General features: G+C 37.5%; 2 protein-coding genes and 1 long non-coding RNA gene across 7 annotated transcripts in view; 2 read left to right on the top strand and 1 right to left on the bottom strand.

Moving 5' to 3' along the window:
* The window catches only part of LOC110374481 (uncharacterized protein), a 101205-nt gene extending 89218 nt beyond the window's left edge, over positions 1 to 11987 (top strand). For 4 of the 5 annotated variants that reach the window (XM_049849328.2, XM_021332197.3, XM_021332195.3 and 1 more), the window contains exons 9-17: positions 1027 to 1231; positions 1636 to 1764; positions 2497 to 2728; positions 3056 to 3232; positions 3438 to 3646; positions 4274 to 4386; positions 6512 to 6598; positions 6771 to 6935; positions 7408 to 11987. In XM_049849328.2, the coding sequence (XP_049705285.1) occupies positions 1027 to 1231; positions 1636 to 1764; positions 2497 to 2728; positions 3056 to 3232; positions 3438 to 3646; positions 4274 to 4386; positions 6512 to 6598; positions 6771 to 6923 (1305 nt within the window). In that variant the 3' untranslated portion in view covers positions 6924 to 6935; positions 7408 to 11987. The remainder of the gene's footprint in view (positions 1 to 1026; positions 1232 to 1635; positions 1765 to 2496; positions 2729 to 3055; positions 3233 to 3437; positions 3647 to 4273; positions 4387 to 6511; positions 6599 to 6770; positions 6936 to 7407) is intronic. The other variant, XM_021332196.3, reaches the window with a different exon arrangement.
* The window catches only part of LOC110374484 (uncharacterized), a 102611-nt gene extending 90353 nt beyond the window's left edge, over positions 1 to 12258 (bottom strand). The window contains exons 1-2 of the long non-coding RNA XR_007512294.2: positions 12127 to 12258; positions 3433 to 3570 (exon numbers count right to left, since the gene is read on the bottom strand). This is a non-coding gene — a long non-coding RNA (uncharacterized LOC110374484). The remainder of the gene's footprint in view (positions 1 to 3432; positions 3571 to 12126) is intronic.
* A 955-nt stretch (positions 12259 to 13213) lies between these two features.
* On the top strand, positions 13214 to 17573 carry LOC110374483 (coatomer subunit gamma). Its single transcript, XM_021332198.3, has 2 exons — positions 13214 to 13887; positions 15262 to 17573. Exons 1-2 carry the CDS (start codon positions 13351 to 13353, stop codon positions 17314 to 17316), a joined length of 2592 nt encoding a protein of 863 aa, XP_021187873.1. The 5' UTR covers positions 13214 to 13350; the 3' UTR covers positions 17317 to 17573.
* Positions 17574 to 21756: the final 4183 nt, after the last annotated feature.

Genomic DNA, 21756 nt, shown 5'->3' with positions numbered 1-21756 from the left:
TCTAAGTAGACATGCGTACACTATTCCAATAGTCTATCATGCACGACTACTCAAGCAATATCCTAGAGAGGATAGCATGATAGGTGGATCAAATGACAATGAGGGTACCGAAGCGATAATTACAATCACTTCAGTTTGCGTATCGAAGCGTTCGTGTTTCAATGTGCATGTTAATTGATGAACAAGCAGCATTCCTACTCGCTTAGGAATTTAATGGAAACATTTCTCATAATTAATTTCGTGAAAACATGAACCATATAACCTGTTTTGTATTTAGTTTAAATACTTCTAGTGGCCAGTCCACTATTTTGTTACAAAAAACGTGATAAATGAAGAACCGCTAAAGAATATAATTTTCTTTTAGAATGCGTTTTAGACTCGCACTTTTTCCATTTCAAAGTTGGTTGTGTCTAAAATGTAACACCACAAAAGTAGTGGGCACTTCAGCCACCGAGTTGTATTTTCAGTTTATCAACTGTTACGTAACTTGCCAGACGGCGGGCGTTAAAACTCACACAAAAAGACAAAACATTTCAGTTAAAAACTGTTGCTGTGAGATCTGCTGGTTGATTATGTCAACCTTTTCTGGACACGAAACGCGCGTTGTTAAAATTAAATACGAGTAGTACCTAGCTACTTACGAAGCGAGGGACCGTTGTGGTCAGCTACGAATAGCCGGTTACCGCAGCATAGGCTATGCGGATTAAACTAATTCAATCTCGTTGTAGTTCCGTAAACTTGTTTAAGCTGTCCGTTATGTAACACAGCACAAGCTAAAATATTACCCCAATTTCGTACGGACTAATTACACAATTTTATAAGCTGTTAAGAAAAATATGTGTAGCGTTAATTCCGCGAGACAATAAATCGAGGCTTCGATGCAGGATGTTTTCCTGTAGTGAAGTAACGCCTGATTCCGTAATTTATATAGTTTTACCTAAATGTGAACTTTAGCCTAAACTTTAGGAAGACTTCAATATCGTGAATTCTGCGACAAATTACGATAAAAATACCGGTACTCCACAGATAAAACCAGAGCCCAGAAGGCAGTTCTTGTCCACATTAGCTCCACTGACTGCGTGCGTGGGCAGCGCGGCTCATCACGAGGGCTTCTACTACGTGCCCCCTGGAGACCGAACATCGGCGTCCTCAGCCACGAACCTTGACCTACAAGAGCATAACGATGCGCCAGCTCCAGATGTCGTCGCAGGCACTCCGGGTAAGCGGTCAGGTCCGTAATTCGATGCACACAAGCTTCACTAAACATTGCACTGTTTAGTACCTTGACCCTTAACATAGTTTCTAAGTTTAATGCTGATACCTTTGAAAATATCTTTGTAGAATTTGCAGAATCTTTGCTATGAAATGTGTCTATCTATGTCTCTGCACAGGTGCCGGCCATTCTCACGCGTTTTGTTAATCGCGTTTTGTTGTCGCTGATTGTTTCATTTTCAAATTCATCAACTTGTGGTTTTAGAGTTTATAAGATGGTTAAAAAGGCCTTTTTTAATTATTTTTTCTCCAGTGAGAGCTTTCCGTTTCCGTTTACCGGGGCGTTTATTGTTATAATCCACTTCCAAAAAAGGAGGAGATTCTCAAATCATCTGTATTGTTTTTTTTTAATTGCATACATAGGCGCTGGTGAAGGAGATGATGGCCTAGCTGCTTTCGCCAGAGCTACGGCTCCGAGGACTGAAAGACTAAGACAGCGGTACGGCCAAGAGTCGCAGCCCGTCAGTAGCGACGATGAGCATGATGATTACGGTAAGTTATCGTATAATCATAATATTTTAGTTATTATTAAATTAAAACTTTGCATTTCAACAAGTTCGTATGTATCAAGCTATCTACCGTAGACTTAAACATTCATTATGAAATAGAAATGTAAGAAGATCAAAGTATTTTTATTGCGTACAAAAAAAATATTATTCTATTTATTTCAATCGGAAAATACGTCAAAAAGAACGAGGTGTGTTCAACAAGCATTAAAGCTGCGAAGTAAAAATAAAATACCCGTTCCAAGGATCGTAGAGCATCTTAAGGTGAATTTATTTCCATCATTTTACTTCTATCGAAGAAATGCGTCGTCGATTGCACATTTATTATAATTCCCTGATAGTACTTGTTGCGAATAGCAGGCAATATTACCTTTTGTAGTGTAGGTGTACCTACCTAGGTATAATACAATTGATGGGAGACGAAAATTTATAGATTCAAGCAAGATTGTAATTTTTTGAGTTTTATTTAATAAGTCAACAATATCTTCAATAATGGAGCTGAAAGTGACTTATGTAATACTGGGTTCTGGCAGCGGTTTCACAAGTATCCGAGGAACTAAAGCCCGCACTCTGATAAAAACCCATTAAATCTGATGTGTAAGCTACATTACTGGCAAAATTCATCAAAACTCATTCATCCGTTTGTGCTTGAAGAGTAGTAAGATAAGAGTAAATACACGAAAACTTTCGCTTTAAAATATTTGTGTGTTGTTTTAAGGTTTCCACCGTCGGCCGGCTGTTCGAGGCATAGCTATGAAGCAGCAACTCGGGGCTTCTGACGAGATATTGCAACAGATGCAGAATGAACTACAGCCGTCTCCGGGCACCACTCCTCAACAAATGCCTTCACATGCTTGCCAGCGCACCAACTCCAATTACTCCTGGCCATACTACTCCGAAGCGAACCTCAACTCCAGACCTCAAAGCAGAGCCAGTGCTAACTCTAACTGGTAAAACTATCTAGCTATAATCTACGGAGTTTATTCAAACATGGATGCTATTGATCTAAATACGGTGTGAATCGAAATGATGAGGCGTGAATTTACTTAGGTATACAAGTAACTCGACCAACTAGTTACTAACTGAATAGAACCTTAACTGAGTAAAGTCATATCAGTATTATTAAGTCAATTATTTGCTTACATCGTACAAAGCACTACTGCGTTATAATTTAAAGAAACGAATATAGACGTTTCGCTATTAAAAAAAAAACATACTACTACATTATTTTCGTTTAATAGATAGCGAATAAATGATAAGCTTGCTGGTTATATCAGGTCGAAGTCATCGGACTACATGCCGTCACGACCGTGTCAGAGTACCCCGGTACCTCAGCAGCATTCAGACGCATGCTACGCGCACGCACAGAACATGGCCACCTACGCTCACTACCAACAACAGAGGCAGCAACAAGAGAACATGTACAGGAATTGCTCTCTTTATGCTAATATCGGGTATGTATTTGTCCTTAATGTACCTACTTTTCTAACTACTTTTCATTGAAAGTGTCTTTTTGATTCGACTATACAAATGGTAAAATCGTACAGTGGTAAAGTCATACCGGTCCTGTTTTACGCGGTACAAGGTTTCGTTTCATAATATAGATAATAAGTAGCGCCAATTAAAATGGGAAATAATGTAAGTACGCACTGACCTCAGGTGTTCGGACAGCAGTCAGGAGCTGTACAGTTCTCAGACGAGCTCGGAGCAGACCTCGCCAGTCCGCGCCGTGCCGCGCTGCCGCCGCCCGGAGTCGCCGCCGCCGATCAGGAGCCACCATCAGCTGCTGTACCTGCCGTACAGTACCCACTATCACTACCAGCACCACGCTGACTACGGAGTACAGCAATGGCAGCAGGCCAACGATTGTGAGTTGTCTAATAATCTGTATTTACAACCTACTAGCAATATGTATGCTGAATTGGATAGACTACCTGACATAACTGCATTAGTAAGCTAGACTAGGTGAACGATTTCAAGAATGTTGAGAAAATGTTGGGCTACTACGATTTTCGGGTTTCCGAAGTTCTAAACTAAATATGTTCGCCTAGTTTTAAGCAGCATCTTCATCTTCATATTCATTAAGTATGTCTTAATTATAAGATTAAAACAGTACAAGTAGTAAGCCCAACAAATAAATCGTTCCGTCGTTATTAGTTCTCCGAAAGTGTATTTTAAGCCATGTAGGTATATGTTTAGCAACTTTGAATATTCCGCTTCTTGAAACAGAGCAACTTACGGGATGCTTTATTACTATATAAAGAAGCGCTTCGCTAGGACTTCATTAGTTTTCAGTTATAGTGTTTGGAGAATTGAAAACATTTCATATTGAATGATAGATCTTATTCAACGTATAGGTCAAATACCAAAACAAAAAAAAACGACACAAACTTCCAATCACCACGAACTTAAGCTAAAGAGCAAGCACTTGTAAAATTCAAAAAAATAATAAGGCCGAAGGAAGATAAGCAGGCTAACAGTGAGTTTCGTTACAGACAACCGCATGCACTCGTATTACCAACAACAGGCCCGCAGCGGAGCCAGCACCCCGCAGCCGGCGGCGGTGCAACCGCAACGTGCTCACTACACGCATGCACTACAGCTACAGGTAAACTACAAATTACTTTTTTATCATTATTTTAACAATTCCGTGTAGAAGTTTTTGTATTGTAATGTGAGTTTTCATGTAAGATAAAAAATAATTTATTGGATCCACTAAATCCCGCCAGAGCGTTTCAGTTAAGGGCCCCGAAAATATCTGGCAAGGATAATCTAATAGAATATTGTATTCAGTACATTGTAAAGGCATTGCAATCTTAACAGAATGTTATGCTGGCTACATAGCTCCAAAAATGCATGGTGTGCACTGCACATAGAGTCCAAATTGATTTCCTGAGCAACACGATGCATTGTGCTTTCAAGATTCACTGAAACAACATGAGTTTATACCGCCTCAACACCTGCCTGAATACAGGATGTGAGATCGGTAAGTATCTAGTGGAAAAAGATGTTATGAAAAAGTGGAAGAACAGAAGATAAACAACCAACTTAGCCCTGGTCCACTTAGTTTCTACGATTAACCGTGATAACTGAAAAAATGTGTTCACAAAATGAAAAAAATGCTTTCTGCGATATAACACAGCATTCGCACAATTCGTGTGCATTACTTTCGGCTACATCAGTGTTTCCCAAAGTGGGCGATAACGCCCCCTTGTGGGCGCTGCAGGTCTCAAGGGGGGCGGTAAGAGACCCAGAAAGAAAATGGGGGCGTTGTGTAGAGGCCTGGGGGGTGATTTGTAATTTTATTTAGCTAGGAGGCCTCTTAAACAACGACTTGTGAACATCAACTAATATGAATTACAAGATTGCGCTCGCTGTACTCGCGCCTTTCACTTAACAGTGACTATTTTCTAATTTTTTTAGGTATCATTGCGTCCCAAAAATCAAAAATTTTGCGCTCGCTACGCTCGCGGCTTCTTCTCTTTACTTTTTTTTTCCACAAAAGTTATGTACTTTTGTGCCCCAGAACTAAACAATTTGCGCGGTTTTTTATAACTCTTTTTGGTACTTTACTGTTCCAAAACTCAAAAACGCGCTCGCTGCGCTCGCGGCTTTTTCACTTGTCGCTGGTTTTTATAAAACATGTTTGGGTTCTATTATGTCCCAAAAATCCAAAAGTCCCCGGCCTTTGCCCAGCAGTGGGACAGTATGGGCTAAAAATAATAATAATAATAAGTAGTTTTCATCCATAGTTAGCAATAGTTTAGCACAGAACCGGGGATTGTCCTTGGGTACATTTCTATAGTGTATACAGGGATAATCGTCGGTTTTGTGTCACCATTTCATTAAAGTTGTCTCAAAAGGGCTTCAGCGTGTTGGCTTCGGCCCCACGTCCGCCTCCCAAAAATCCGGGACTCTATAGTCCCGAGGTCTGGTAGAGACATACAAGATAATAATAATAATAATATGTCCCAAAATTAAAAAAATACGGGCTCGCTTCGCTAGCGCTTTACAAGTTTGCAGTGATCTGTCTCCGGTTTCTTTATGTTAAACCAGGCAAAAAGCACCATGAATGATTTCTACGCGATTTTAAAGTACCTACTTTAATTAACAATTTTAGTCCGTGATTATATTTTATCATTTTTTTGGGGGATGCTCAATAGGTAGTCCGCTCAGGGTGCCACCCGATGCTACGACCCCCCCTGTAAGAGTTAACTTGAGACCTAAGCGCCGCGGTATGTTACCTACCTGCGCTCAGGTTTCAAGTTGCGGGATATAGTAAAAGTTTCGTTTAGAATTCCCCGTTAATAAACATATATAGGTCACAATAATTAATTAATTTATTTTGAAGTTATAGTGGTTTTTAAATAGGTTAAAAAATGGGGGGCGCTAAAAAATTTTTTTTTCTCAAAGTGGGCAGTAGACAAAATAAGTTTGGGAACCACTGGGCTACATCAATGTTGCGCGAAGTGATTGTCAGCGTTCGAAGCTAACTTTTCGCAAGTTCAGCAAGTCGCATGACTATTAAAATTTAACTTACCGAAGTTCTTCTGAACGAAATAGCTTGTCGCTTCGAACTCTAGAAAACTAAATCTTTTACAAGTCGACGTAAAATAAACTATTTTATGTGGATAGCTCAGAAATCAGAATGGGAAATCCGTGTAGCTACATTCAAAAGAAGTTTCTGTTATTTCATAGATATTGAATTAATTTTAATCAACTGTAATTTTCAGACGCTGTGCCCAGCACCTGCGAGGTACAGACCTGTTCCAGCACCCCAACCTGGAGGGGGTAAACAGATGATATGCTACTCAGAGAAAGTAAGTAGCGCAAGGGAATACCTAATTGTTCATTTATTTATTCTTCCATGTGCCAAGCTCTTTCTATCTATAGGGTATTTATTTTACTCTGTTCTTAGCGTTTGTGATGAATAACTATATTGCAGAGCAATTATTTATAAAATAGTACTAATCTTCGAACGTGTCTCAACAGGTAGCGGCTCCAATGTACCAACCAGCACCTGGATCTCCATCCAGGGCTGCGCGAGGAGCTCCGGAAGGTGCCCCGTCGGGCGTGTCAGCGCAGCAAGCCACGTCGCCCATGGCACCTCCCCCGAACCCCGTCTACTATGCTATGAATGTCTGACGAGGAGACTAGGTACCTAATTGTTGATTCATATTTTAGGTGCTCTGAACTCTTACTTAAAATAGATCAAACATGGTATCTGATTTTGGCAATATAATTGTTCTTTTTGAAGCAAAATCTCTAAACTGATACTGAAGAATACAACTTAGGGGTTTAGACCAAGGTCTGCGGGATTGGTCGAAAGAGTTCCTGCGGCCCTGGTACATACCTGGTACGAAGGAACATGACGGGTTATATGAGTCATTTGATGTAGATATTCCCGTGAAGAAAGGGTTTTAGACCATACGAACAAAGAACAGCTACAGCTAAAACACTTATTCATTCAATCCCTTTGATTTAAACAGCTGCAGAGCTCAGAATTTGATAGGTGGGGATGGATAGAGCGTTTGATCGTTTAGTTTGAACGCACCCTAACATAACTGCCACTTCTTAATATAAATATGATACCTACCTATAAAATAAACACTATAATTACGTTTTTCAGGTGAGAATCGTGGTGGGCCCTACAGGAGAGGTCCGTGTCAGTGTTGAGCCGCAAGCGAATGCAGCCATGCCCACAAAGAAACAGTAATACTTTAAATTGTTGTTTGTCAAACCCTAAGGGATCTTGAGTTGGAAAAGGTTCCCATTTGGTCTGTACCCACATATTGCTTGTTGATGTAATCTCAAACACTAGAAACGTGTGTCGATACGTACCCTTGGGACCGAAACAACAAAATCACAGCAATGTCTTCATTGTAAATAATTATTATAAGCAATCCAGGTTATGAGTGTTCGTAATGTACCTAAGCATCAACTTACTGGCGATCGTTTCTCTTAAATTACTGATAAACAAAACAGTGAAGTGAAGCTTGGGCAATGGCTATTTCCAAATATTATTATTTTTGCTTTAATCGAAAAACCAAAAGAATTAAACTAGATAAACATTGTTGGTATTTGAAATTATTAAACATGTTCTATATTACGAATAACTGATACGCGAAATAGTTGTTATAGTAAAACACTATTAGCAATAGCCGAACATAGATTAAGTTTCTCATAAAGTTGTTGTGTAAAAGAGGCTCTGCTGTTTGCAATATCCAATATTTGCTTAATAAGTATGTGTCTTTAAAGTTAAATCAAATATTATTAACTTTCGTCAAATCTAAGTATGAGGAATGAAGTAGGTATTGACATACAGTTGGAATTCGAGGAAAAGGAATCTGGGATGCCTATTAGTGTCTGAAAAAACGGAAACAACAATGAATACGATGAAGAGACACGGCCTAGATGAATCAAAGAATTGTTAGATCCTACATAGAATAAAATAAATAAATAGTTAACTAATTAAATGTTTGCAACGATTGAATTTCACAACGTGAAGACATAGGTAATCCTACGAATGTTGAAACAAATCTGTTTATGACTAAAATATAGCTTACTCGGTCGTCTTGTACACTCTCAGTAGAAGTTTTTATGAATACTAACTGAATTGTTCTGTATTAGACAAAACCATTTTGACGCATTTTCTAATGCATATTTAATAAACTTTGATCTCATTGTTGATGTTGTTCGTGAACAGGCCTTATTGGGGCCTACCCAGTAAATATATTTACAAGCGTATTTACCTACGCAGGGCTTCCGACCCGTGCACTCGTCATTCATCTGTTATTATTAAGTACCAAAGACCTTTTAATTGTACCTGTTGGGTGAACCTCCTCAAGGGCGGTCCGCAGGTGTGAAGGCATGTGAAGTCCAATTGCTGACAAGTACTTAATTGTCCTGCGGCGGGTTGTTACACACTGAACGAAGTTGTCCAAGTATGGCATAACAATTGACCATTTGTTTTCAAGTATTTTTCCAAAAACGAGTGCCAAAATAAATATTAGCAACGTAGTTTTGAGAATGAAAAACTATATTACTTGTAAATATCGACGAGGTTAAGTTTTCCTATTGCCGGCCTAGAATCATTTAAGTTAATTAAGGCTACTCAGGCTGGTTATTGAACCTGAAATAAAACTACTGACAGGATCAATAGAATAACTAAACAATGAACTATTTATAAAAATGTTGAATATTGGCTGACTGGACAAAGGGACACCTCGATTTTCAAACGACAATATTGTTGCTTAATATTGTACTTATGCATTGTTTGGTATTATTTAAGACAATAAAATTTATGTTCACTTGCCGTAATATCGCTTTTGCAGATAATAATACATCGGTTATTTATACACTAGAAATCGTTTTTAAATAAGCATAAGATCGGCTTTTATCCGTCTTACCACAAAAACTTTTAAACGTCAGTTTATGCCTTGTCTAAAAAAGTGTCAAATTATGACGTTGACATATGGTTCATTTTGCAGCCAAAATTTTATTAGACAAGTGTAAAACAGGGTTTAAAGTTTTTGTAGTAAGGCCATATGTGTTTTAGTATTGTGTAAAGTATTAGAAGTAATTTCAGCTTATAATTATCTGTAATTTATTATTATTGATTAGAAGTGCCTAGAGAGAGCATAATAAAACTTTTAATCACAATAGAAAAATAAAAACGAAGCCGCACAACTACTAGACCAAAAAGGAAGACCAACATTCAACTGTTTCCTTTGAAAATATACATAGAAAATATTTTTGAGAAATCGGCACTGGTATCTTGCCGGCAAACTTACACCAATTTAGTGTCATCTCTTTAAGTGTAGAGGTAATAATAATATTTATGATCGTTACGTGTTACGGGCTGAATACCTTACTCCGTAGTTTACTGGTCAAGTTTCTGAGTACTGGAAATATCTTCTTGCATTTGTAGCTCAAGCTACTTCCATATATCTATTTGCACAACCGAGAGTAATGAATTACTGTTTCGATTACATCTTTGGTCACAACAAATAATGACAGTAAGTAGGTATAATATGATGCCAGAAGCAAGGATTAATAAACTAGGAGTAAAGTCGAAATGCATAAAAATTGACCTTTTACTGGAATTTTATTAATAGCTCAAGACTATTGAAAAAGTTCCATTAAGTACCTATTTGAAAAGAATGTTTCTGTAAAAAGTGTTAGTATATATAAATGTGTTATTATTGTAGCATAGGTTCTTGTTACCAAAACATAAGAGTAACCTATTTTGTAAATTAATGCGATGTAAATAATAAAACTAAATAAATGTGAAGCCAAATCCGTAGTGTAGAAAGTAAAATAATATAATTCAATTGATATAGTTAAGGGTTGTCACTTTGATTGTGAATTTGCCACACTGATACCCACTTTGACGGTATATGTGAGTGTGTCACGTAAGTACCTTTATACGGGAATGGTTGCCACTGCCCATAATGATCCCGGAGCTGTACCTACTTACTCAATGTTCTACTTGGTAGTATTTTACACTACGTAAAACTAGTTACATTATTCCATCAAGTTATGTGTTAATTAGTTATAAACTAATTTCTAAACATTAATTTGAGTAACATTCCATAGTGAATTAATAATTTTATGCATATGTACACATATGTATGTATAAATAATTGAAACAAAAGGTATCATGAAGTTATCTTCTTATATATAAATGTGTCACTGATTTGGCATTGTAACATTATTGTTTTTCTGCTTGGCAGTTTATTTAGAATGAATTTAATATTAAAAAAACAATGTCACATTGATCAGGTTAACCTGTTTATGTAAAGATTTAAGTGTTTATTACTCATGATCATCTTGTGATGTAATAGGTAGAACGTTTGTGTTCGCCACTAGTCAAACTCGCGACCAAATAGTAAAATTATTTTTGAAAAATAAAAATCTTGGCACGAAATTGTAAGGACTCGTATGACAAAGGGGATGCTAGTTTTTACTGCTATCAGTGTACAAGTTTTCTCTAATAATCACCTTACCATTTTATGTATCTAGGTATCAAATCTAAGTACTTAAACATAAGAAAAAGGGATGTTGTGAGTAGTCATTGCGTAGATTTGTAAGCTGTTTATTTTCTCATACATTATATTCTCGAAAGTTTATATATATATAGGCAACTACTGTGCAAAATTTTTATATGTATACATTCTTATCTTTGGAAAGATGAATAATTCATATTAAACAAGCTCTAGTGATGTTAAACGTTACTGCAGTTAAAACTATTAATGGAAAATATCCATTTAAAAAATGTAACTTTCAAAAAGTGTAGTCAAAGTTGTAATAAAAAATTTGCTTCATGTATAGCCTTAATACATCAATAAGGCATATACCAAGGAGATCGCACATTGAACATGCCAGAGGCAAGATTTGTGACTAATCATGAAATTCCGAAAGTAATGTCACAAGTGTGAATCTTGAAGACATTAATTTTGTTATTCCTGTATTCAGTTAGAACTGTGTTACATGTTTGTGTTATTGTGTCATGTGGTCTTATTTAAATGTATAGTCCTGAATTAAGAAAAGACATGAGACAAGAAAAACATTCTTTAACAACTAATTATTGCAATTGTTAGCTGGTAAATTTAATTAAATATCTTATTATACCATCAATACTTATAGATCTCATTAAAGTATATTCAAAGCTCTGGTTCTGAGAATTTTATTGACATTTGGACATATTTGAGCAAACTTTTTGACATGTGTTGTGAATATTGTATTATGTCCGTGGAGTATTGTTTCTACACTAATACAGTAGTGGTTACTGAATTAAATAGTGAAAATTATTTCTTATTATAAATTATTTTCACATTGAAATTTCTATTAAAAAACTATTTAGTAGATTTGTATTGTTTGCAATTTGTGCACAACTGCACATTACTGTACTTAAGTTATTTTTATATTTTCTTAAGTTGTTAACCTCTTATTATTTATTGCTGTTATTATGTTCATACATAAATTATTTTAATTTATTGCATAGGTATTAAATACCACAATAATATATCTATCTATTTATAGAATAAAATTTCTTTCTTAGATGCTATTATCAAGACAGTAGTAATAAATTGAGGTGTATAATGAGTGTTAGGGCAAAAAATTCGCCATAAAATGTTTCAAAATACCCATGTACAAATGTATTTGTAGATTGGTAAACCATTAAAAATTGCAAAGATAGTCTTTTATTACTTGTGCACCCCAACACCTAATATTTATCACATGGATAAAAAAATAAGGTTTATTTAACAAAAATAAACTAAGCCTTTGTAAAACACAAATAACATTTATTTAAACAATACTCTTACAATATGTGGACTGTACTTACTTAGGCACTGAGTTTTCAGATACACAATAATTTAGCATATTAAAGCACTATTTGTAAAATATACGTATGGATAAGTTCACTCAAGACTAATCTAAATTCAAGCAAACAAAAAAATTATAGAAAATACACAACAATAAGTTATTGTTGTTATATTGTTGTTATATATTGTTGTAAACTGTTCATTCATTTGTTGTGTTATTGTCAATAACACAACAAATGAATGAACAGTTTTGTGACATTGACAAGCATCCAGTGTTGCCAATAGCAGTTAGTCAACTATAACGTGAGACAGCTTAAAAAGTAACAAATTCATTACTTTTTTTTGTCCCTGTTTTATAACCCATTATAACCCAGGTTTCCTCGAGATGTTTTCCTCCACCAATTTAAACAGCCTTTGGTGTCCAAGATACACTTAGAAAGTACATACAAACTTAGAATAGTTGCATTGGTACGTGTCTGACCTCTGGAATCGAACCCACACGCACTCATACTCGAGAGGTTGGTTCTTTACCCTCTAGACCACCACAACATTGTCAAATCGTATCTGGAGTGGTTAAATACAAGACCTTTTAATCACCAGGCCAACTCTGAAACTATGGGGTTATTACTAGTGGCTTGTATAATGTTAGTTTACTTTGCTTTTTTATGTCCCTTGATGTTAATAATCTTTAAAATCAACATATATTCAACATAACCTATTTTTGCGATAATATGAAATAGCTCCTATACCCCATGGATTTCAGTCTGGATTTTTTGGCACCATCAAAGGTCTATCATAAAGAACTTATACATAAGACATGATATTATATGCATATTATTTATGCCGTTATTTAGGTCGCCGCATTTATATTGATCCTTATCTGAAAAAAGATATTGAAATACTACAGAATCAAAATAGTATTTCTGTAGTAGTTTCTATTCAAAGTTCAAAGCTTAATATTTCACCACACATTTAATTTAATTGTATTTACACTCTTTAACGTAATGAATTTGTATTTTTGAATTTAATATTTAAAAATGTAAAAAATATGTTTGGTGCACCTTCGTTGGCAGTTTAGTACGTTTAAAATGGCAACTCTGTCTATATAATGTCAAGATAATCAAAACTTGACGTGAGATGACGTGACGTGTCGGGTCAGAAGTAAATTACTGCTTCAATCACAGATTTTGCCATTACCGTAATTTGGTTATTTGTGTTTTGTTCACTTCGTAAACTGTTCTGCAATGAGTCGCCGAGACAAGAAGGAAGACGAGGACAGTAGTAGTACTTTCCAAAATCTGGATAAGACTACTCTTTTACAGGAGGCAAGATATTTTAACTCGACACCAGTTAATCCTAAAAAATGTATACATATCCTAACCAAGATCCTGTATTTGCTAAATCAAGGAGAAAAGTTAAATACTCAAGAAGCCACTGACATATTTTTCGCAACTACGAAGTTGTTTCAATCCAAGGATGTCGTGTTACGCCGGCTGGTATATCTGAGCATCAAGGAACTCAGTTGTATGGCACAAGATGTCATCATAGTAACATCATCTCTTACTAAGGACATGACGGGCAAAGAGGATTTGTATAGGGCGGCTGCTATCCGTGCTTTGTGCACAATCACTGATAGCACAATGTTGCAAGCGATTGAGCGTTATATGAAGCAAGCTATCGTGGACAAGAACCCCGCTGTGAGCTCTGCTGCCCTTGTGTCTGCACTCCATCTGTCTGCTACAGTGCCGGACCTGGTACGACGATGGGTCATGGAAGCTCAGGTAAATAATAAATTTTGTCATTGTGCTGTACGTTCTAATTGCATATACTATATGGAAATTAAACATTATTCTGTGTAAATTTCATAACTTTATGTACTACTTAATGATCTACAGCCTTACTTATAAACGTGAATTAAATGTAAGTAATACTTAAGGGCTGTTTAAGAAAATTCTTACTTATAAACGTTGCTTAAGCATGTCTTAACTAACATTTAATCACTACTTAAAGTCTTAAGTAGTGATTAGCTAAAATGTTGCTTAGAAGGTGATTAGAGATTTTATAAGTAAGGGGGCTAAGTTGTAGGTATATTGTATTGAGTTGACTTATTTCTGGTGGGAACAGAAACTAATGAGAAGCTTTCTTGATTAAGGAGAATTACAGGCAACTGCGTAAACTTTATAATTAATCACTTTGATCCCCAGACTTGCATAGTATTGGTTTACACTAAGCATCATTCATTCAGATGATTTACAATACATTTCCAAATGCTAGCTTGAAACTAAGAACCTAAGTCATTCATATATATTGCTGAGCAATTATCATCATAGGGCTTACCTATTTCAATAGTTTTGCTACTAAACTATGTTTAAGGGTCCTCATCCTTATATTTATGTTGCAATGGGATTGTATAATCTGCTTCATTATATCATGCGTAATATACATTGTATAATGTGTGCCTTTTGCGATATGCCGTTTTGAAATTCTGCATTTAAATGATTGTCATTGCGATTAAAAAGGTGGCCCATGTTTAGCTGCAACTTACTCAGCTAGCAAGGGTTTGATTCCTGTGGTTTTTTATAAAAAAATGCAACTGCATCATCTATACTAACACATGAAATGACCAAATATAGTGCAGTTACAACATTCCTTTGAATAACACCAAAAAATATTTTTAGATTTTCCTGTGCCTGTCTAAATATTTTCTAATTTCAGGAATCTACCATGATAGATATCCTTGACACTTTAGTGATTTTAATTATTGAATCAGTCGGCAAAGAACTTGGAATTGGCAAATCTGTCATGCATCTACACTGTATTTTGATAATATTTTAGTTATCAAAGCTTGGCGATAATACCAACCAAGAATCTGTTTTTATACTTCATTTACAAAAGTTTACAATCTCTATACTAAGATCTCATTCTTCCTTTGGTATAGTACCTTTAGTATAGTGTAGTTGCCTTTGCTGTGTTCAAACCATACTGAGTCAGCCGCCGAATGTGAGCGAACGTTTCGCAGTTTATTGTATATTCTCTTTTTCGTGTAAATCTAACCAACGATATGTTAGGGTGCATCCACATCCAATATTATGGTAACGTGAAAGAAGTATTATTGTGTCACAATTTTTACATATAAACTCTTGCTTCCTTTACAGGGTGTCATCACATCTGACAACGCTATGGTGTCATACCATGCTTTAGCCGTAGTGGCCGGGGCCCGGCGCAACGATCGCCTCTCGACAGTCAAGCTGGTAACAAAATTGGCCCGGACTCCGCTGCGCTCTCCATATGCCCTTTGTCTTCTTATTCGTCATGCAGCCAAATTAACTGAGGAAGATCAAAGTGATGCTTCAGAGCCCTATATTGATTTCATTGAATCATGTTTGCGTCATAAATCCGAGATAGTAGTCTATGAAGCTGCTCATGCCATTGTGAATTTAAGAAAATCTGCTCGAGATCTTGCCCAGGCAGTTTCTGTACTACAAATATTCTGTGGCTCCTCCAAGGCTACAATGCGATTAGCAGGTGCTCGCACATTAGCAAAACTGACAGCTAAACATCCCAATGCTGTAGCAGCTTGTGCCGTCGATCTGGAAAATCTTATTTCTGACCCAAATCGCTCTGTAGCCACTTTAGCCGTAACAACGCTCTTGGCTACTGGCGCAGAAAGTTCTATTGACCGTTTAATGAAACAAATTTCAAGTTTCATGTCTGAAATATCGGATGAATTCAAAATCGTAGTAGTGCGTGCGATAAGGCGCCTTTGTTCCAAGTATCCACGTAAACATCAATCACTGGCATCATTTTTAGCTGGCATGCTCCGTGATGAAGGTGGATTGCAGTACAAGACTGCCATTGCCGATGCTATAATTGCTCTTGTTGAAGAAAATCCTGATGCTAAAGAGACAGGTTTGGCACACCTCTGTGAGTTTATTGAAGACTGTGAACATGCTTCTCTAGCAGTTCGCATATTACATATCCTGGGCCGTGAAGGACCTAAAGCTCGTCAGCCATCCAGGTATATTCGGTACATATACAATAGAGTAATTTTGGAGTCAGGTCCGGTTCGCGCTGCAGCTGTGTCGGCTGTTGCTCGTTTTGGAGCAGCTCGTCCTGAATTGCTTCCAAATATAAGGGTTCTGCTGGCCCGCTGCCAATTAGATGACGATGATGAAGTTCGCGATAGAGCTATTTATTATAGCGCTATTTTGGATTCTGGTGATTCACAACTCATCAATGATTACATAATAAATGTCCCTATACCTAACCCTGTACTTCTAGAAAGGGCACTGCACCATTATTTGACATCTGATCTTGTAATGACAGAAGATTTTAATATTGCTACAATCCCGACAATAGCTGAAGAGTCACAAGAGCCTAAAGAAGCTCCTGTTGAAATTGAAACAAGACCTCCGATGATATCTCGTGAGGAGCAATATGCTGATCAATTGAAAGTTATTCCAGGCATTGAGAAACTTGGTCCAATTTTCAAAACATGTGAGCCTGTTGACTTGACCGAACCGGAGACGGAGTATCGTGTTCAATGCGTTAAACATGTTTTCGCCCGCCATTTGGTCCTTCAATTTGAATGTACAAATACACTGAGCGATCAACTTCTGGAAAAAGTTCACATAAGACTGGAATCTGCTCCAGGTTATAAAATATTAACCGAAGTTCCATGTGAGCAACTGCCGTATGATAAGCAAGGAAGCATATTTTGTCTATTAGAGTTCCCTGAGACCCCGATTGAAACTTTGGGAACATTTGGAGCTACACTAGAGTTTGTGGTGCGTGACTGTGACCCAACCACTGGCCTGCCAGATTCAGGTGAGGGTTATGCCGATACCTATCCATTAGAGGAAATCGAAATCGGCTGTGCTGAACAATTTAGGACGCGCGCTGCCTCCGACGACTGGGAAGCGTCTTGGGAGAGGGCTGCTGCCGCTGATGAAGCTTGTGATACATTTGGTTTGTCTCAAACCGACGTAGGAGAGGCTGCTAAAGCAGTATGTGAACACTTAGGGATGCCCATAGCCGCAGTCACAGGTGATGCTGTTAAGGAGATTCGCGGTGGTGGCATTTGGCGCGCGGGCACCCCCGTGCTTGTTCGAGCACGACTTGTAATGGCCGGAGGAGCTGTTACTATGCAACTGATAGCTCGCTCGCCACGTGAAGACATTGCCACCTTGTTATTGGCTGCTGTTGGTTAATTTATGTATAAGATTCCTAATATCTGTATAACATATAACTTGTGCCTTTCCCTCCCCCTCCCAAATTTAATATACAGTGTGTTTTGAGAGGCCTTAATGGCGAATATTGAATAGAAAAGTAGATTTTGATAAACGCATCAAACCTGAATATTGTAATTTGTTTTTTTTTTGTTAATAAAAACATGTTTGAAAATAATCTTGGTTATGTGTTATAGTGTTACATTGAATGTTATATTAAACATATTATAATTATTAGACTTATTTATTTTCTTACGCTTTTTTAAACATTAGTTTAAAGTATGTTTTTTATGTGAAGCCTGCGTCACATTCGATAATCCTACTATCATACTTCCTACTAATATTATAAATGTGAAAGTTTGTGAGAATGTATGGATATATATTTGTTATTCTTTCACACAAAAACGGCTGGACAGATTTGGTTGAAATTTGGTATATAGATAGGTGAGACCCTGGATTAACACATAGGCTACTTATCAACACACCACGCGGGCGAAGCCGCTGGCGGAAGCTAGTAATATATAATAGATGTGTTTAATAGATTCCTGAGCTTAAATGCTTTGGTAATAACCAAATTATTTGACATGGTTCGTTATTTACACCCACAGTTGAAGTACCAGACTCCATTGCATTGGATACTTCTGGGTGCATACAGTGAATAGCATCCCCACATGTAACATAATGTAAAAACCCTAGAGGTATTTTAACCAAAGTGTTGTCTTTACTAATATTATAAAGAGGAAAACTTTGTTTGTTTGTTCGGTTGTAATGAATAGGCTCAAAAACTACTGGACAGTTTTTAACAATTCTTTCACCATTCGAAAGCTACATTATCCACGAGTAACATAGGCTATATTTTATCCCGGTACGGGCAGTGGTTACTACGGGACGCGGGTGAAACCGCGAGAAAACGGCTAGTACTAAATAAAGTAGAAAACTAAATAATCTCCAATGATGAGTAAAAAGTTAGGGACCCCAGAGGTAGTTACAACTCTTTAAAATGTTGGTTATTCACTGTCGACCATCCCACTCTACATCATGCACTTCGTAGCCTATTCCCAACCTACCAGTGTAACCTGATCTGATGGGCCTATTTGACCCTCAAAAGCTAGTTTAAAAGACAACCCTTGTTGGGATTGATCACACCCTGGCTGTTAGGTACCTATTCGTGTATTAAACTGATTAAAAATAGATTTTATTTAAACACTTTATTTTATAAAATTCTTAGCGAAATAATTACATCTAGGAAATAAAATTATATCTACACATAATAATAATAAATCTATAAAAAAAACTGTGGTACATTGAATATTATAAAAAATAATAATTGAGTAGGGTTCAGAAATAGTAACAGAGCACAAATCCGAAAAAAATATCCGTCTGTTTATTACACTTAATCTTCGGAACTACGGTATCGGTATCAAGTCTGGCCGAGTCATAGGCTATCATTTAAGCTAGACCAACTAAGCTGTAAGAGATACAAAAATGGTACCGCAGCAAAAGTTGTTCCATGTGACGAACATTTTCTACTGAGAGAATAAATTTGAAGATCTAGCTAGACTACCTGATGTGGAACTCCAAGAGCCCAACTGCACTGTTGCATTATATAGAAATGATGTTTTAGCAAAAGTTGTTCAATCTGAAGACCACTCGCTGTTGACTTGTTAATATCGAAGATCTGAAACACCTGACGTGGAACTCCATGAGCCCACCTACACTATTGACTTGGTAGGTACATAATATGTTTATAGGAATGAAGTTTTAGCAAAGGTTGTTCGATCTGATGGGCATTTCCTGTAAACTTACGAAAATCAAAGAAAAAAAAGTCTGTTGTGGAAATTAAAGCTAATACCTCCACGAGGTGTAGGCGGAATTTAAATTGACTTAATTTGACTCTACTAACCAAAACTTTATCAAATGAATATGTCTTCGGGTTTCAATGTTATCAAGTCTATTCGGTAACGTAGTGCGGCAGTCAGATTATCTTGATTGATCAGATATCTTCTTCACTATAAAACTATAACCATGACAAAACAGAGGCTAAATCTTTCCCAATGTTCCAAAAAAGCTAGAAGATTGAGGATCATAAGATCTCAAAAATATACCGGAGAGCGTCAGGCCGCTGCCTCGAATTTTGCGGGCAGAGGCAGCGGCCTCAGGAAAGACTTGATGCTGTTAGAGAGCATTATTAGTCCGCAACTCGCTCCGAGGGAATCTCATCTAATAGCGAAGCTTGCCTCCCTCATCAGCGTATTAACACATCTACATCCAGGTCTCTAGAGAACTTCTCCAGTGAAGAATATGATGCGCCACTGTCCGCTGATCGTGAATCTCACGCGTTGTCTTGGGAGTCGGATACGTTGCGTCAGATGTGCTTTTACTGTTGACTTACAAAAATGACCTGATACGTTTCGAATGATCTAGCATAGTTCATTGTTGCGCCCGTCTCAAGGCTCTTAAAATTCGACATCAGACTTTTCAGATCTTTGATTTTGCCGACCTCGTAGTTGCTGGCATAAGGGTGCGTCCACATCTGGCGAATGTGCCGCGAATGTGCAGCTCGCGAGCTGCCTGCGAGCTGCGCGCGTGCAGTCACTGCAATAGTTTGGTGCGCTTCCTTAGCGCAACTCATGCAAGCCTCGTATAGAGCGCGCGATCTGCGCGCACTCAGTTCTCGCCCTTACAGTTCCGTTTACTGGCTCAGTACTATCGAAGATGTCAGACGTCGCGAGCTGCCTGCGCGCTGATCGCGTGCGGCGCTTAGGTCGCGCGCAGCTCGCGGGCAGGTCGCGAACGGCTCGCGAGCTGCACATTCGCGGCACATTCGCCAGATGTGGACGCACCCTAAGGAACCAGGATACGAAGTCGCGGAAAACGCTAGTCATTAATAAAACAGGTCTAAAATTAAAAAGACTAAAAATATCAAAGAGCTTCTGGCTTTGTTGATAAAACTTCTGTTACAATACCTTTTCTGACATACACAGACGTGGTAACGCGCGTACAACGAGACACTCCGCGAGAACGTAGTCAGAGACGCGTGAGCGCTGCTAATGCAAGTATTTTTTTTTTTAATTATCAGTAGTTCCAGCCTCCGGAACCTAGAATCACTTAAACCACCAGCACGTTCTGTCTTATAATGCCTACAGCCTCGTACAGTGTGTCCAGTCCCTAAATCCACATATCTTTTATAGCACCCTGGAATATAAGTATCCATTCGACCTTTCTTGAGACCCCTGTCATGAGTAAATAATTGTGTGGTTCCGTGACCTTTCCAAATGTGTTCTAGATTTGTGTTGGAACGAACATGCTGATTGCTATAGTGGCAAACAGTACGATAGAATCTTGCAAGGGTCCTCATTCTCCAATCTTGTGAATGAAACATATCGTGACATAATGTATTACTCGGTACATCACCTTTATCTATACCACAGGTATAACATCTTCCCACTTTCTTTTTAGTATAAAAATAATAGTCTCTTCGGCCATCGATATCTCTTAGAAAAGGGGCTACTGTGCTTTCATTCCCGTAGTCATCAGTGCCGTTCGGTGATGGGTATTGGTACATTACGGTTCTACTTGTAACATTTTTATACCTGTCTTCCTCAGAGTTTGAAGACCATGCGTTCTCCTCCATCTCCTCGTCATCTTTATCAAAGCCTTTGAACTCGTATTCAAAATGAACAGGGGACTTCGGATCAGCTTTCGGTATTTTTTTTTTAAGATATGGCAATTTAGGTCGGTGAAATTTGGTAGTTCTGTATGGAGCAAAAACGGGCTCCAGGTCTGGCCTGTCCTGTATCAGGGTCTCGTAGAGATCGTCTGGCAAGTCAGCAGGTAGTAACGTGGCCTCTGGCGGGGCAACATACTCGTTTGGGTATCTGAACCGTGACAGTAGTGAACTTTTAGTCCACTTTAAATGCAAAACAATAAAAAATATAAAAATCTCAAAGTATACTATTGAATATGAGCATCGCACCAACACCATTTTTAACAAAGCTTATAAAGAGAACCAGAAAAAAAGACTGCAGGTGACAGATGCCAATTTTAATTCGATGTGGCGACTCAATCACATTCACCCTGAAAATTGGGAGTTTAAATTCTGGGAAAAGTCTTTCAAACTAATCTGCAGTATAATCTATATAAACTCTTTTACAAAAAAAAACGGGCACCTATGCGAAATCTTAGTTTTAAGGACTTTACGTGTATTTCAAAGGGTTTTAATTATTGTAGTTTGTTTCTAGCATCAAAGCATGCGTGAGAGTGTATTCTAAATTTGAATTTTGTATGATTGCTAAGAAATCGGTTAAACCTTGTTTTGGACTAATTGCTGGCAGAAAGTTCGTCGGTGTTTTGAAAAGTTTTTACAGTGATTTTCAGGAAAATGATGATGCAGTTTTAACTAATGATTAATGTACTTTATTG

The sequence above is a fragment of the Helicoverpa armigera genome, chromosome 1 (genome assembly GCF_030705265.1).
Source record: "Helicoverpa armigera isolate CAAS_96S chromosome 1, ASM3070526v1, whole genome shotgun sequence".
In the NCBI taxonomy this organism is placed as follows: domain Eukaryota; kingdom Metazoa; phylum Arthropoda; class Insecta; order Lepidoptera; family Noctuidae; genus Helicoverpa; species Helicoverpa armigera.
This window is presented reverse-complemented; position numbering and strand designations above follow the sequence as displayed.

What these genes read in the sequence shown, in the direction of transcription:
- LOC110374483 (XM_021332198.3), top strand. Translation starts at nt 13,351, where the DNA reads ATGAGTCGCCGAGACAAGAAGGAAGACGAGGACAGTAGTAGTACTTTC. An exon ending in GATGGGTCATGGAAGCTCAG is followed by an intron (nt 13,888 to 15,261) that starts GTAAATAATAAA and finishes CTTCCTTTACAG; the next exon opens with GGTGTCATCACATCTGACAA.